Here is a 12788-nt window from a genome sequence, read left to right as displayed (position 1 = left end):
CTGTACTACCCTCTTGTTCAAGATTTATCAAATTTTATAACAGTTGTATGTCCATTGCAACCTCAAGTTCTTAGGGGTGTAATCAGGCTTCATTGATCTTTATAATTCAGTCAGCCCCTGGCAGATTGGATGGTGGGAATAAATAAATGGGCAAATGTTGAATGAAATGGTACATGGCTGCCAGGATAGATGCTTCAGAAGCTCTAGTGGAAGCTGAGAGGCAGATGGAAATGATTTTTTGATTATGAAGAACAGGCTAGGACAGACCCATCAAGGCAGGTAGCAGAATTTATATTCTGCTGGAGAGGTTTCCCTTCTTTCAAGTTTTCCTTTGTCTAAATTTGGGTTCTTAAACATCTTAATTCCAATTAAGAAAAAAGTTAAGTAACAAATTCCTACCTACTAATTATTAGCATACTTTGTTTGGCTCCAAAAGTGTCACTCGAAAAAAAAAAAAAAAAAAGAAAGAAAGAAAACCAGTGGTTAAACTGTCCTGTTTGTTCTCTGGTGCCCAGGTGGGCTGACACACATTCTTTATATCTTCCTTTATATCTTCATCCTTCATTTATCCAGTACACACTTGAGGACCTTTTGTATATTTGGTGCTGTCAGCAGTATTAGGTACTCAAAGACAAACCAGTGTGAGTCTAGTGTGAGGGAAACAGTCTGCATTGTGTATTCATCTATGTGCAGAGCTGAGTCAGGCAATGGGGAAACCAGAGGTGGAACCAACCTCCATGGGGAAGCTGACTTAGGAGGTTCCAGGAGTGTGTCCGCTCTGGACAGTAGTTTTATTGCAGATGGAAAAATTAAAGCTAAAACTTTCTGAAGCAAGAATGGATTCTTTAATAAAAACAAACAAAACTGTCCAATGTTGCTTTGGGTCCTAGTGATCAGTTAACTGACCTTCAAGACAAAATGCTGCCCCCTTCTGGAGAACTATAGAAATGCAACAGAGATAGAGAGGAAAAGATGTTTGGGCCTGTCCCAGACAAGGATCTCTGAGCCTTCAGGCCAACCAGTAGGCTGTTTCCTAGGAGAGAAATGGAGTAGTTATTTTGGAGTCCACGGTTGCTACCTGAGCTCCTTCTCTGCCATCTAGTAGCTGTGTGACTCAGGGTCTACCACAGATCTTTTTTTTGCTGTTTTCTTATTGGCAAAATGGGCTGATGTTGCAACCGAATCAGTGCATGGAAGGAATTTATTATAGTACTTGATAGACAGTGCTTTCTCAATTATTCATATTAAAGGATCTTTGTGCAAAAAACTGGGAACTAGATCCAAGGGCCCCAGTAAGATCCCTGAGATCCCTACTGAGAACTTGGTTGAGCAGGCGGACATGCAGTGGTTTTGACCCTCCTGGTGGAGGTTCATTGAAACCTTGCTTTCTCTGTTAGTCTCCCTGGAGAATGTTCTGCTGGATGTGAAGGAGCTGCAGAGGGGCATGGACTTGACCAAGAGGGAGTACACCATGCACGACCACAACACACTACTGAAGGAGTTCATTTTCCACAATGAGGCGAAGCTGAAGAAGCTGCAGGATGATGCCAAGATTGCACAGGTAGTCCAAGTGCTGGACCCCCTGGGGCCACTTGTGGCACTGGTCTTGGGTTCAGGGAGAAATGCTCCATTTCTCTGCCTGCAGAGGGTAGATTTCTTATGTAGCTAATAATTATTAGAGGGGTATCTTTCCTATGTTATTCCCGACATATCCTTGCCCTACTCATTGTGCTTGTCTAATTTGGGGTCTTCACCTTCTTATGTAAAGCCCCCTTCCCCTTTCTCTCCTAGATTCCATCCAGCACAGGTTCTGTATTTGGTTCAAGCAATGTGTGTGTGAACATGAGCTGTGCTCTGCTAAGCAGTGTCCCTGGTGTGTCAGGTTTCTGTAGATCTTCACCTCAAAATGTGAGACCACATGGGTGGCAGTGAAATCTAGGCAATCCTACAAAACATAGTGAGCTGCACATCATCAAAGGGGAAGCCAAGTGCTAGGGGAACTTGGAAAGCTGTGACAGTGGAATAGCCTCCAGTTTGTAACTATCTTGCATCGCAGAAGAGCTCAAACAGAGGTGGCGTGTCCCCAGTGTGGGGCTGGGTAGGAGTGCTGAAGTGGGGCTGAGTCAGACTTCCAAGATCCCTTTGACCTTACTGTTTTTAAGGGGTTCTGACTTTATATGTTTTTAAGCCCCTCCTTCTGTGTGTGGGGGAGTGGGGTGTAGAAGTGGCTGCATGTCCCAGATATGAGTCCTACACCCTGCTGCTACACAGTTCTGGTTGTCTTGGACCAACTGTCAGAGGAGACATGGAGGCTGGGAGAATAGTGGGAATGAGGGAGCCAGCAGGGGTAATGAGCTGTGGAGCTGTGGCTGTAGCTCATTGCCCCTGCTGGCTCCCTCACTTTTACCTCAAAGCACTTAGTTCAAATGTTGGAACTAACAAGATTCAAGAGAAATCTGCTTCTTCATAGGACGCCTTTGATGACGTGGTGAAGTATTTTGGAGAAAACCCCAAGACAACACCACCATCCGTCTTCTTTCCCGTCTTCGTCCGGTTTGTGAAAGCCTATAAGGTAAACAGGAAGAGGGTGTCCTATAAAGCCCTCCTCATCATTCTTTCTTACCCAGGTGCCCTCTTTCAGACGGGTGTGAGTCCCAGCTGCCTTCTAGAGGTCTCCTGCTTCCTTTGGGTAGCAGATCTGGGTGGTCAGTGTAGAAATGGCTCTGGTAGCAGATCTGGGTGGTCAGTGTAGAGATGGCTCTACAGTCCTGTGGAGGCCGATAGCTCTAGGCCCCTCAGTCCACAGTGATTCAGTTCTCCTTTGAGTCAGGCCTGGTCCTCAGCAAACAGAAGCTGTTGGGTGCTGGGGTAGGTAAGATGCTCCAAGACCATTGCTGGCAATTGAGCCCAGATGCCAAGAGGGTGGGTTCCAACAGGTCTGTGGGTTTCTGGCTCAGAAGCCTTTTGAGCAGGTAGAGGATCATCAGAATAAACTGCCGAATGACATGAATATCAGCTACTGATTTTAAGGGCATTTGATTGCTGGATAGTGAAACCCAGAATCAGTGAATGTCTCGTGAAGTGCAGATCTTCTCCTTCCATTTGCTACAATTTCTGACTCTAAGGATTCTGGAAGATTGACTTTTATCATTTTCATTGATTTTTTTTTTTTTTTTTTTTTTTTTTTACTTGCCCAGCAAGCAGAAGATGAAAATGAACTGAGGAAAAAGCAGGAACAAGCTCTCATGGAAAAACTGCTGGAGCAAGAAGCTCTGATGGAACAGCAGGACCCAAAGGTAGGAATCTCTAGTTTCCTGAGCTGGGCTCCAGGTGAGGCAAGTGGTAGAGAGGGGAACAAGCTGATTCACACAGGAGCCTGGTCGCTTCCTTCTGGGGTTTGGCGTGTGGAAATGTTCACTAATTACTTTGTTTAGCAACCATTGGAACGAGGGTTAGAGCATGCTTGGATAGCATTGCCAAGTCTGGATTTAAATCTTAGCTGGGTGTACAGAGAGGCCAAGCTAGGTAACCCAGAGACTGGAGGGCTTCATGGTGATACCCCAGATTGCAACCTCAATTGCTACTAAACCTTTGCTATAATTGGGAGGATGCCTGCATGCAGGGCAGAATCACAGGTAAAGGTCATAGAGGCCAGCAGCCTCTGCTCCAAAGCTGAAGACATCTCCCCGTGAATTTTTCCAACTTCTTTGGCCACAGAATCCCGTCTTCCCATGCTGCCTGGTGGGGCCTTGTGTATTCTGGATGAGAGTTTCTGTGTTTTTCCCTAAAGCTTCCTGAGTTTTTCTGCATTGAACAGAATGATGGGATGATATTATGTATTTTTGACTAAGGCTACATATTAAAGTACATAAAGCTCAGGTACATTTTATATTTTCTTAAACTCCAAATGGGTGCTGGCCCCCCTCATCTCTGCCCTTCTTCTTTCTTCTCAGTCTCCTTCTCATAAATCAAAGAGGCAGCAGCAGGAGTTAATTGCAGAGTTAAGAAGACGACAAGTTAAAGATAACAGACATGTATATGAGGGAAAAGATGGTGCCATTGAAGACATCATCACAGGTAAAGGACACTTCCTCCCTGTGGCCCAGGAGATCCTGCTGGCCTCACCTAGACTGGGCCACAGGCCAATATGGCAGCTTTGTTTGACCAGGGTTGGCAAGTGCTTTAGTGGATGTTATTCAGATTCAGAATTATGCAGGGAGATTACAAGCTCCAAATTGAAGTATACATATAGTGGCATATGTGCTCCCCACCACTCTCTGATAAATCTTTATTTTTCAGTATCATTTGAACCCTGTACTTTCAGTAGTCCTCATTCTAATGGTTTTCCACTGTACTTTCAATAGTCCTCTTTCTAATGGTTTTCCACTGTTTTTAATTTGTCATCATGCTCCATTTTCCTCCTTGTGGCCACTCCTGCTCAACTGCTTGGATAATAAACACTGTGGATAAAATTCATTCACTCTATACTAACCACAGTCCATGCAGATTTTCCAGAATGCTCTTGAAAAGCCTCTTTTTTTTTTTTTTTTTAAATTCAAAGTAGCTGAAGACAATAGGAAGTCAGGGACTCAGACTTTGGATGAAGCAACAGGCTTACAGGGACTGATCATTTTATCAGCTAGGAATTATCTTCCTTTGCTTGGTTCTTGTCTGATTAAATTCTAGCTTAATGCTTGCTGCTTGAACCAATTCTCCTGAGTTTCCATTCTTCTTTTTACTAGTCAGGATGATAAACTTGGGTAACTGTCTTTTGGAGGTAGTAGCAGGTAACCTTTCTTTCACATCTCTTGTGCATGAATGCTATTATCAGCTTCAAAGATACTTCAAGCTTTCCATTATGATAAGGTTAAAAAATATGCTGAAGTATAGAGTACTTTGAGTGAGCCAGGTTCCCATGTACCCCTCACCCATTTCAATAATTACCAGTTGTGGCCGTCTTCTTGTATATATGCTGTATCCACTGTGCCCCCCACCCACCCTCATACAAACTTTGGAAATTTTGGAGGCATGTCAAGACTATAATTTCATTTACAAATATTTCAGTATGTATCATTAAAAGATAAGTACTCTTAAAAAAACAAAAAAGTATACCCATAGTACCATTATCATATACCCCAAAGTAATAGTTCCTTAATATCAAATACACCATCATTGTTCACATGTCCCCACTTGTCCTAATTTTCAAAAAATGTAATTCCTAGATTTTTATTTTTTATTGTATCTTAGTTAGTATTATAAATAGGAATCTCCAATTGCAAAAGCCATAAATTTTTTTCACCTGCTCAGACCCAGGGAAGTTAGATATATAGACAGATTGGATACATAAAAAAGGAAGTCAATAAAGATTCCCTTGCCCAAATTTAAGCAGTGTAAATCCTGAGTGGGTAGGTAAGTGGCCAATGCAAATGGTGTTTTCCACTCATGGCGCACACGCGTGCTTACTTTCTACGACCTAGGACACCGTGCAGAGCTTGCACGTGCCCCTCAGGTCGAGCCCCCATTGTCTGGCATTTGTCCTCGCCTCCTCCACACTGGGGGAGAAACTCCACTCTTGAGAAGGACCAGGAATAGTTCTCTGTCCTAGGTAAGCACTCTTGGTCTCTGTGCCGCAGTGACATTAATGTGTAGGTAGGGAGACATGGAACCTTGCACACTTAGACTTGGAGCCCAGTTGTCATCAGTATGTCCTCCGTCCTCCTGACTTTATACAATGAATGGAATGTGTATTTTTAATTTTCCTTACCTAAATCATTAACCTACAGAGCAGGTGAAAGAGTAGTTTTTATTCTCCTTAGAGTAGTTTCCTTTTTCTGTCCCTCCCCCCAAACCCCCAGATTAACTCTTCCAGACTTTCATAAGCTAACTGGGGTGTATATTGCCTTCGCCCTTTCCTGCACCCCGCTCCCAGGTGTGATTAACAGAGCACTAACTGTGTGCTAATGCAGTAGACCGCGCTCTCACTCTCTTCTGTTTGTGTTTGGCTCGTTTTCAATGCAGTGCTGAAGACTGTGCCCTTTACTGCTCGCACCGCCAAGCGTGGCTCTCGGTTTTTCTGCGAACCTGTTCTCACTGAGGAGTACCATTACTAAACTATTACTCTTTCTCACCTGATGTTCTTGAAAGGTTGCACAGGTTTTTTGACCTCTATGTCCCCCTGTGTGTGTCTGTTGGAGCCACCTCTGTGCCAGCATGGTACTGCTGTCTTCATCGTGCTGTATTTTGTGTTGTTTTGCTGCATGGATTTGTGTTCCCATCATTACTGCCCACTCACTGCCACTTTTAGTACATACACATGTCCATGTTGCCGTTACGGTCTGGATAGGTGACGATTAATAGAACTGCCTGCAGACATTTTCAGAAAACAGAACACTTCTTCAACTATCAGTAGATTGCTTATGCTATGTTGGGACTGATATCTTTGAACACAAAATGATAGTAACAGTAACTACTAAACCAAACATTTGAGCACTTATGTGCACTAATAGTTTCACATATATCAAACTGGCCCCTTTTTGTACTTTGTTAACATGCTTTGATCATAAGATGACCCACTGCACGGAAGTGCTCAGAAATGACAAGGGCTTGAATGCTGCCTCGTGATTTACTGAAGAAACTGAACTGTGCTTGGCTATAAGTTGGGCCTTTCGTAGCTCTTACCAGGCCATGGTATGTGGAACTCATGCCATGAGCTTCACACTGTGAGCCCTTTCATCCCAGCAGCCTGTATGTGCTGATCTTGGTGATTCACAGCCTTACAACATCCCAACCCTGAGCATGTCATCTCTATTCAGTGTCATGCTCAAGTTCAGCAATCAGCAATTTGATGTTGGAGCAAAGCTGCAAGGAGTGAAGTGAAAACACAGGATTAAAAGCACTCCTCACCATCATATTTCTGCCTCTTCACTGGTGGCTCTATTCCATGTCAACCTGGGTATTTCATCTGTGATGAAGCCATATATGGACCTGCCTCTTTGGTCAGGTTAGTGGTAGTATTAGTAGAAATACTATAGCAAATACTTTTCATCAGGCCAGGTGTGGTGGTGCACACCTGTAATCCCAATGTCTCTGGAGGCTGAGGCAGGAGGATATCAAGTTTAAGGTGAGCCTCAGTAACTTAGTGAGATCCTGTCTCAAAAAATAAAAAGGGCTGGAGATAATGGCTCAGTGGTAAAGCATCCCTGGGTTTAATCCCCAGTACCAAAAAAACAACCCCCCCCCCAAAACAAAAACCCTAGCTTCAGTAAAGGCCATTTAGAATTTTTAAAAAAGGGTCAAATTTTTCCAATAGGTGACTTTTTGGGCTTATTTTTTGATACTTAAAAAAGCAACAGACTTCTTTCCATGCCTAGAAAATAGACAAGAGTGCACTGTGTGAAAATAGCCATTACTTGACATGGAACTGGGTCAGTATTTATCTTGTAACATAACTATTCTATGAATTGTACTTGTTATGCATGTGTCTTTGTATCATTGCCTGCTCTGCAGTGTGCTTACCCATCAATGCTTACTAACCAGCTGGAAACTCATCTGCTTAGGCTATGTTTGCTGTCAGTTTTGCTGCTGGACTGTCTGTCTTTCTGGAGCCAATCTTCAAAGCAGCTTGGAACTGTGTGGTCAGAGAGCTGGGTGGGAAGCCACACTGATTGTCTCCCTGTTTTATCTAACACTACTTGTAGTAATGGCCTCCTGCTCTCTTCTCCTTTGGCTAATATGCCCAGGAATGTTAGGCACTAAGTTGAGTTGCTTTCCATTTTCATCCCATTTTTACTTAACCATCATTTTGTGTTTTTGTTTTTTTTCTGTTTAGCCTTAAAGAAGAATAATATCACTAAATTTCCAAATGTTCACTCGAGGGTAAGGATTTCTTCTAGCACACCGGTGGTGGAGGATACACAGAGCTGGCAAGCATCACTTTTTACTTAGCTTCCTCCTCTCTCTGTATGCACATCAGTGGTTTCAATTTGTGGCAAAGGGTAATACTGGTGAGAATCTGACCAGGGAGAAGTCTTTGTATCTCACATTCCAATGATGTGAGGCTGAGCCTCTCTGTTGGACTCTCCCCCAGCCTACTATGTATGATGGCTTGGGCAAGGGTATTTGTTGGTCACTGTATTTGCTCTGGGTTCTAGGCTGTCCTTCCCTTATGCTATTCTTAGCCTTTGAGTTATTTACATAACTCCATTTTGTTCTGGAGGTCAACATCAGGTCCTGGCCAGGGAACATGATATACAGCCTTTGAAAGATTGGGATTTTTAACTAATTTCTCAGCGAACTCCATTACCACAGAGCTGGATATGCTTAGTCTAACATGGAATTCAGACCTTCTAATTTACCATCGTGGGTCATGGTACAGGAGCTTCAGGGGATTAGAGCATGCATGCCTATTCTTTGATTAAATTTGGAGGAATAGGGGAGGATCACAAATTCCAACAGTTTAGGAGCCAGGAAGGTAACAAGCCTGGTCAGAACTGTTAAATCTGAGAGTATGTCTCGGTCCCACTCAGCTTCAGTTTTGTACTATGTAGGAATTTGGACTCAGTATCAACTGATTTTCTTATATTTCAAGAGAAGCCAGAAGAAACCCTGGTTTATACATGTTAATTACTGATTTAGGGTCCAATAAATATATTTTGGAACAATGGTACATGCCTATAATTCTGGACTCAGGAGGCTGAGACCGAAGGATCACAAGTTTGAGGCCAGCCTCAGCAACTTAGTGAGGCCCTGTCTTAAAAGGACTGGAGGGAGATGTGGCTCAGTGGTCAAGCATCCTGGTTTAAATACCAGTATCCCCCCCGGCTCCTGAAAAAAAAAAAAATAGTAGGGAAGGGGATTGAAGTGGGGCAAATATTCTGGGGGCCAATTGACTTGTAGGCTCCATTTTCAATTTACTGAGTAAGTGAAGGCATGAAAAAGGTTAAACTCTACAAATAAATACAGAATTAAACCAATTTAACCTTTTTTCCTAGCAGAAGTCAACAATACTAAGTTCATAAAAGGAAAATACATACTAAAATTAAATAAGAGGAATAAGCCTGCTTTATTTATCCATTTATCTTGACTTTATCAAGAGGAGGCTAGGAGCTGACTCAGCTACCAGCCTTACATAAACTTACATAAACTTCCTCTGTCCATTCCACTAGAGTGGTATCTTCTTGAACCAGTATGCAGTGATTTGATTCACTCAATACTTGCTTTCTTTTTAAATGTAAGGCTAATTGTTTTGCTCTAGCAACACAAACTGGAAAATGAAGAAGGGCCTAACAGCTTCTCCCTGCAGATAAAACACAAAAATACTGGGTGGCAGGAAAGAGTGTTGATGCAATTTTGAATGTAGATTTAATGGTTAGTTGAGCATTACATTTCTAATTCACAAAGTAATAAACTCAGCTAGTCTAATCAAATACAAACAAGGCAACCTGTGTCTGCAAACTAAGGCCTTTGAGGTTCCTTCCTTTTTAAAATTTCAAGGATAAGATAGGACAGGACAGTCTATTTTATTAGACTGTTTTATCTAACGCTACTTGTAGTAATGGCCTCCTGCTCTCTTCTCCTGTTTAAAATTCATTAAAATTATTGTGCCATTCAGGCTTCCAGAAGCCACAACTGCTACCATTTGAAGAAACATTTCAAAGTAAGACTTCCGCTAGACTCTGGCCAGTGACAAAAATATCCCGTGTTTTTTCTCTCATGTCCCAGAATCCTACCAGTATTACATCTTATTTTGATTGAAAATATTTAAGACAAATGTATGTCTTTGGTTCAATGCTCAAAGAGTTTGTAAGGCCCATTAGCTGAGTCTTCTACACAAGCTGCTTTGATTGGCTGCCAACTGGCCTTTGTGTTGCTTAGATGCATATTAAAAGTTGCTTTTATTTCACTAGCACTCTCTTCTTTACAGATCTTAGAAACCAGCCATACCGAAGAGCCGATGCGGTGAGGAGAAGTGTTAGAAGGCGCTTTGATGATCAGAACTTGCGTTCTGTTAATGGTGCCGAAATAACGATGTGAACCCAAGACCTGCCTGCATGAATAGAGGGTGTGCGTGAATGAAACTGCCCATGTAAATTTCATGTGCTACTATTTAGCTGCAGCCTTGAACACAGATAAAATAATTCTTAAGGGCTCAGATTAGCAAATACATAGGAATTTTAAAATGATGGGTTCTCCTTTCAAACCCTTGTTAACAAGTGCCTAAAAATGGAAGTACCTGCTCAGATTAATCAAAGCAATAGGATTTGATTAGGTATCTTTTTACACCGGTATGTTATTCAGTTTTTTAACCAAAATGTAAATTTCATATTAAATTCATTACTTGCCATTGTGTTTATGCCATGATGGCCCACCCTGGTTTCCTGATAAGTTGTAAATAACATGGACGCATCTGCTTGGGGCTTCCTTTGCCGAGATGTCTTTTAAGGAATTAATTTTGTGTTACAGCTACATCCATCAACTTTGAGTTTTTAAGGACTTGCAACATGGAAGAAGGAAAGAGTCACATAAAGTCCTTCTATATAAGCCCCAGTAAAGTGCAAACAAGATCCAACTATAGTGGCACAAGAAGTCACTCAACTCTGCCTCGTTCCACATTGTACCACTTATGTGCTAGAATGCCATACCCTGTGAGAGACGGTCACTGGTTTGAAATCCAAGATGAGGACATAAAATGTTGAATAAGACTTATTTGCAATACTGCGTTCTTAAGCTAGAGGCAGCTTTTTAAATTATGCAAATATATTTATTAAATAATGCTAAAATTAACATCTCAGTAATTAGTAGTAGGATTTCTGAGAATTTTTATGGGTCAATCCTGAGAATAGAAATTGGTGCCTTGCTAGTCAGGGAGAAGTTTACTAGCTCTATCAATAAGCATTCAAGATTTTATCTGTTAGCAGAGTAAAGTTAGGAACCTGGCCTTATTCTCCTCCGACAATCGCAGGGCTTTTCTTTTGTAAATTGTTCATGTATTTCCCAGTTATGAGGAATCAAAATTAAGTTATTGAAAAGTATTACCATTGGTATTAAATTTGAATAAGTAATGGGACTAAATGGTCAACTAAGTCATTGTTATTTCCTTCCTCTCACGCAAGGCACTTGTTCCATTCCAAAGTCAAAAACTGGACCGAAACAAAATTTGTATTTTTCATAATATACATTCTGCTTCTGGCTTACCTTCTTGGCACATTACATCAGTATATTAATTGTAAAGTTTATTGTATAGTATTTAACCACTGATTTTATGTTGTGCTTATGTGAACCCCTTGGTGAAGATCCCTTTTCCTTGGATAATGTGTAGTTATATCTCTTTTTAAATGTACAGATATTTTGCTATAAAATTGGTGCAGTTTTTTATGGTTTTTACACTTCTCTTTAATTCCCACCTAAGATTCTGGGTAATATTGTAAATATTGTTTAAAAATGCATCAGCCTATGCTATACAATCTGAATGTTATTTTAACTTATAGTTCTTTTTTTTTTTAATATATATATTTAACTACAAGGACAATTTAGGGATCAGTTACCACATTTCACTTTAGTGTACCGATTTACAGATTAAACTGCCACCTGCTGGAGCATTTCCACATGTACTTTAAAAAGAACATGCCAAGATTTTGTCTTTGGGTTAAGTCAACTTTAATTTTGATGAAAACAGCAAATTGACCATGACATGTAAGACCAATAGTTGGACCTGCCACAATGCAGCTATTTCCCAAAGCTGACATGCATATTAAAAAATAATTGTCTGTTAATGTACAAATAGACAATAATGTTGGCATGTTCTTTTCTGTGTCTATTAATGGGCCTGCTTCTTAGCAATATTAGAAATGTTTTATAAAAGCAATTCATGTTACTTTTCTGGTCTTTCCATGCCACACAAGCAAATAAAACTATTTACACTACTATTCTGTAAAAATATGTTGTAGTCTTTCAGTAGTAAATTTTGGGGGGAGGGTAGCAGTTTTACCTCTAGAAACAGGCATATTCTTGCTATTTGAACTCAGAATCCAAAGATGACTGGCAATTAGGAAATCTTCTTCATTATATGAACTCTGATGGGATCTCTCTGTATTGCCCAGGCTGGTTCTCAAACTCCTGACTTGAGATTCTCTTCTCACAGTCTCATTGGTAGCTGAGACTGTAGGCATGCATTGAGATGCCTGGCTTGCTTAATGAACTCTTGGACCACCTGCTGTGTAGAATGTAGGAACAAAACAGCTTTTGGTATTGAGATATATCTCTAAAATCTGTATTTATAAACTTATGGATTCTGGAGAGAGAACATTCTCCTTTGGTGAAGACACCACCCTCCAAATTTAATCAGGGTATTGTACAAATAAATACAAATAGGTTAGGTGTAGACTATATAGAGGTAAGCACCTGCCAACCACAATAGGCCTAACGCACATGCATACTGGTATTTGTAACAAGTCATCAGAAAATTGTAATGCTTATATATTTTATGGAAGCAAGAAATATTTTAGAAGATATTCCAAGTGGCTTAAAATAAACTTAGAGGAATATAATTGGTTGCTTAAGGAATTGCTGTTAAATCAATAATTCTCTCACACTGCCATTTAGACTTTTAGATTTACTACACTTGGCTATTTATAGATTATATGCAATAATCTTATTTCATCCCCTCAGCAAGCCTGAGAAGTATTAACACTGTCATATACAAAGGAAACCAACTAAGAAAAATTGCTTTGCCCAGGGTCATAAACCTAGTAGGTAGACGAGCCTGTACAAGCATTGGTTCCCAATTCAGT

At 40.9% G+C, this 12788-nt stretch overlaps 1 protein-coding gene across 3 annotated transcripts in view; it reads left to right on the top strand.

Annotated features, from left to right (window-relative positions):
* Fmnl2 (formin like 2) overlaps positions 1-11937 on the top strand; it is a 282989-nt gene extending 271052 nt beyond the window's left edge. The window contains exons 22-27 of one of the 3 annotated variants that reach the window (XM_076865571.1): positions 1398-1561; positions 2471-2572; positions 3198-3296; positions 3954-4077; positions 7829-7875; positions 9923-11937. In XM_076865571.1, the coding sequence (XP_076721686.1) occupies positions 1398-1561; positions 2471-2572; positions 3198-3296; positions 3954-4077; positions 7829-7875; positions 9923-9961 (575 nt within the window). In that variant the 3' untranslated portion in view covers positions 9962-11937. Of the gene's footprint in view, positions 1-1397; positions 1562-2470; positions 2573-3197; positions 3297-3953; positions 4078-7828; positions 7923-9922 lie in introns of all 3 variants that reach the window. The other 2 variants (XM_076865570.1, XM_076865569.1) reach the window with 2 other exon arrangements.
* Positions 11938-12788: the final 851 nt, after the last annotated feature.

This window comes from Callospermophilus lateralis, chromosome 9 (assembly GCF_048772815.1).
Source record: "Callospermophilus lateralis isolate mCalLat2 chromosome 9, mCalLat2.hap1, whole genome shotgun sequence".
Lineage (NCBI taxonomy): Eukaryota > Metazoa > Chordata > Mammalia > Rodentia > Sciuridae > Callospermophilus > Callospermophilus lateralis.
This window is presented reverse-complemented; position numbering and strand designations above follow the sequence as displayed.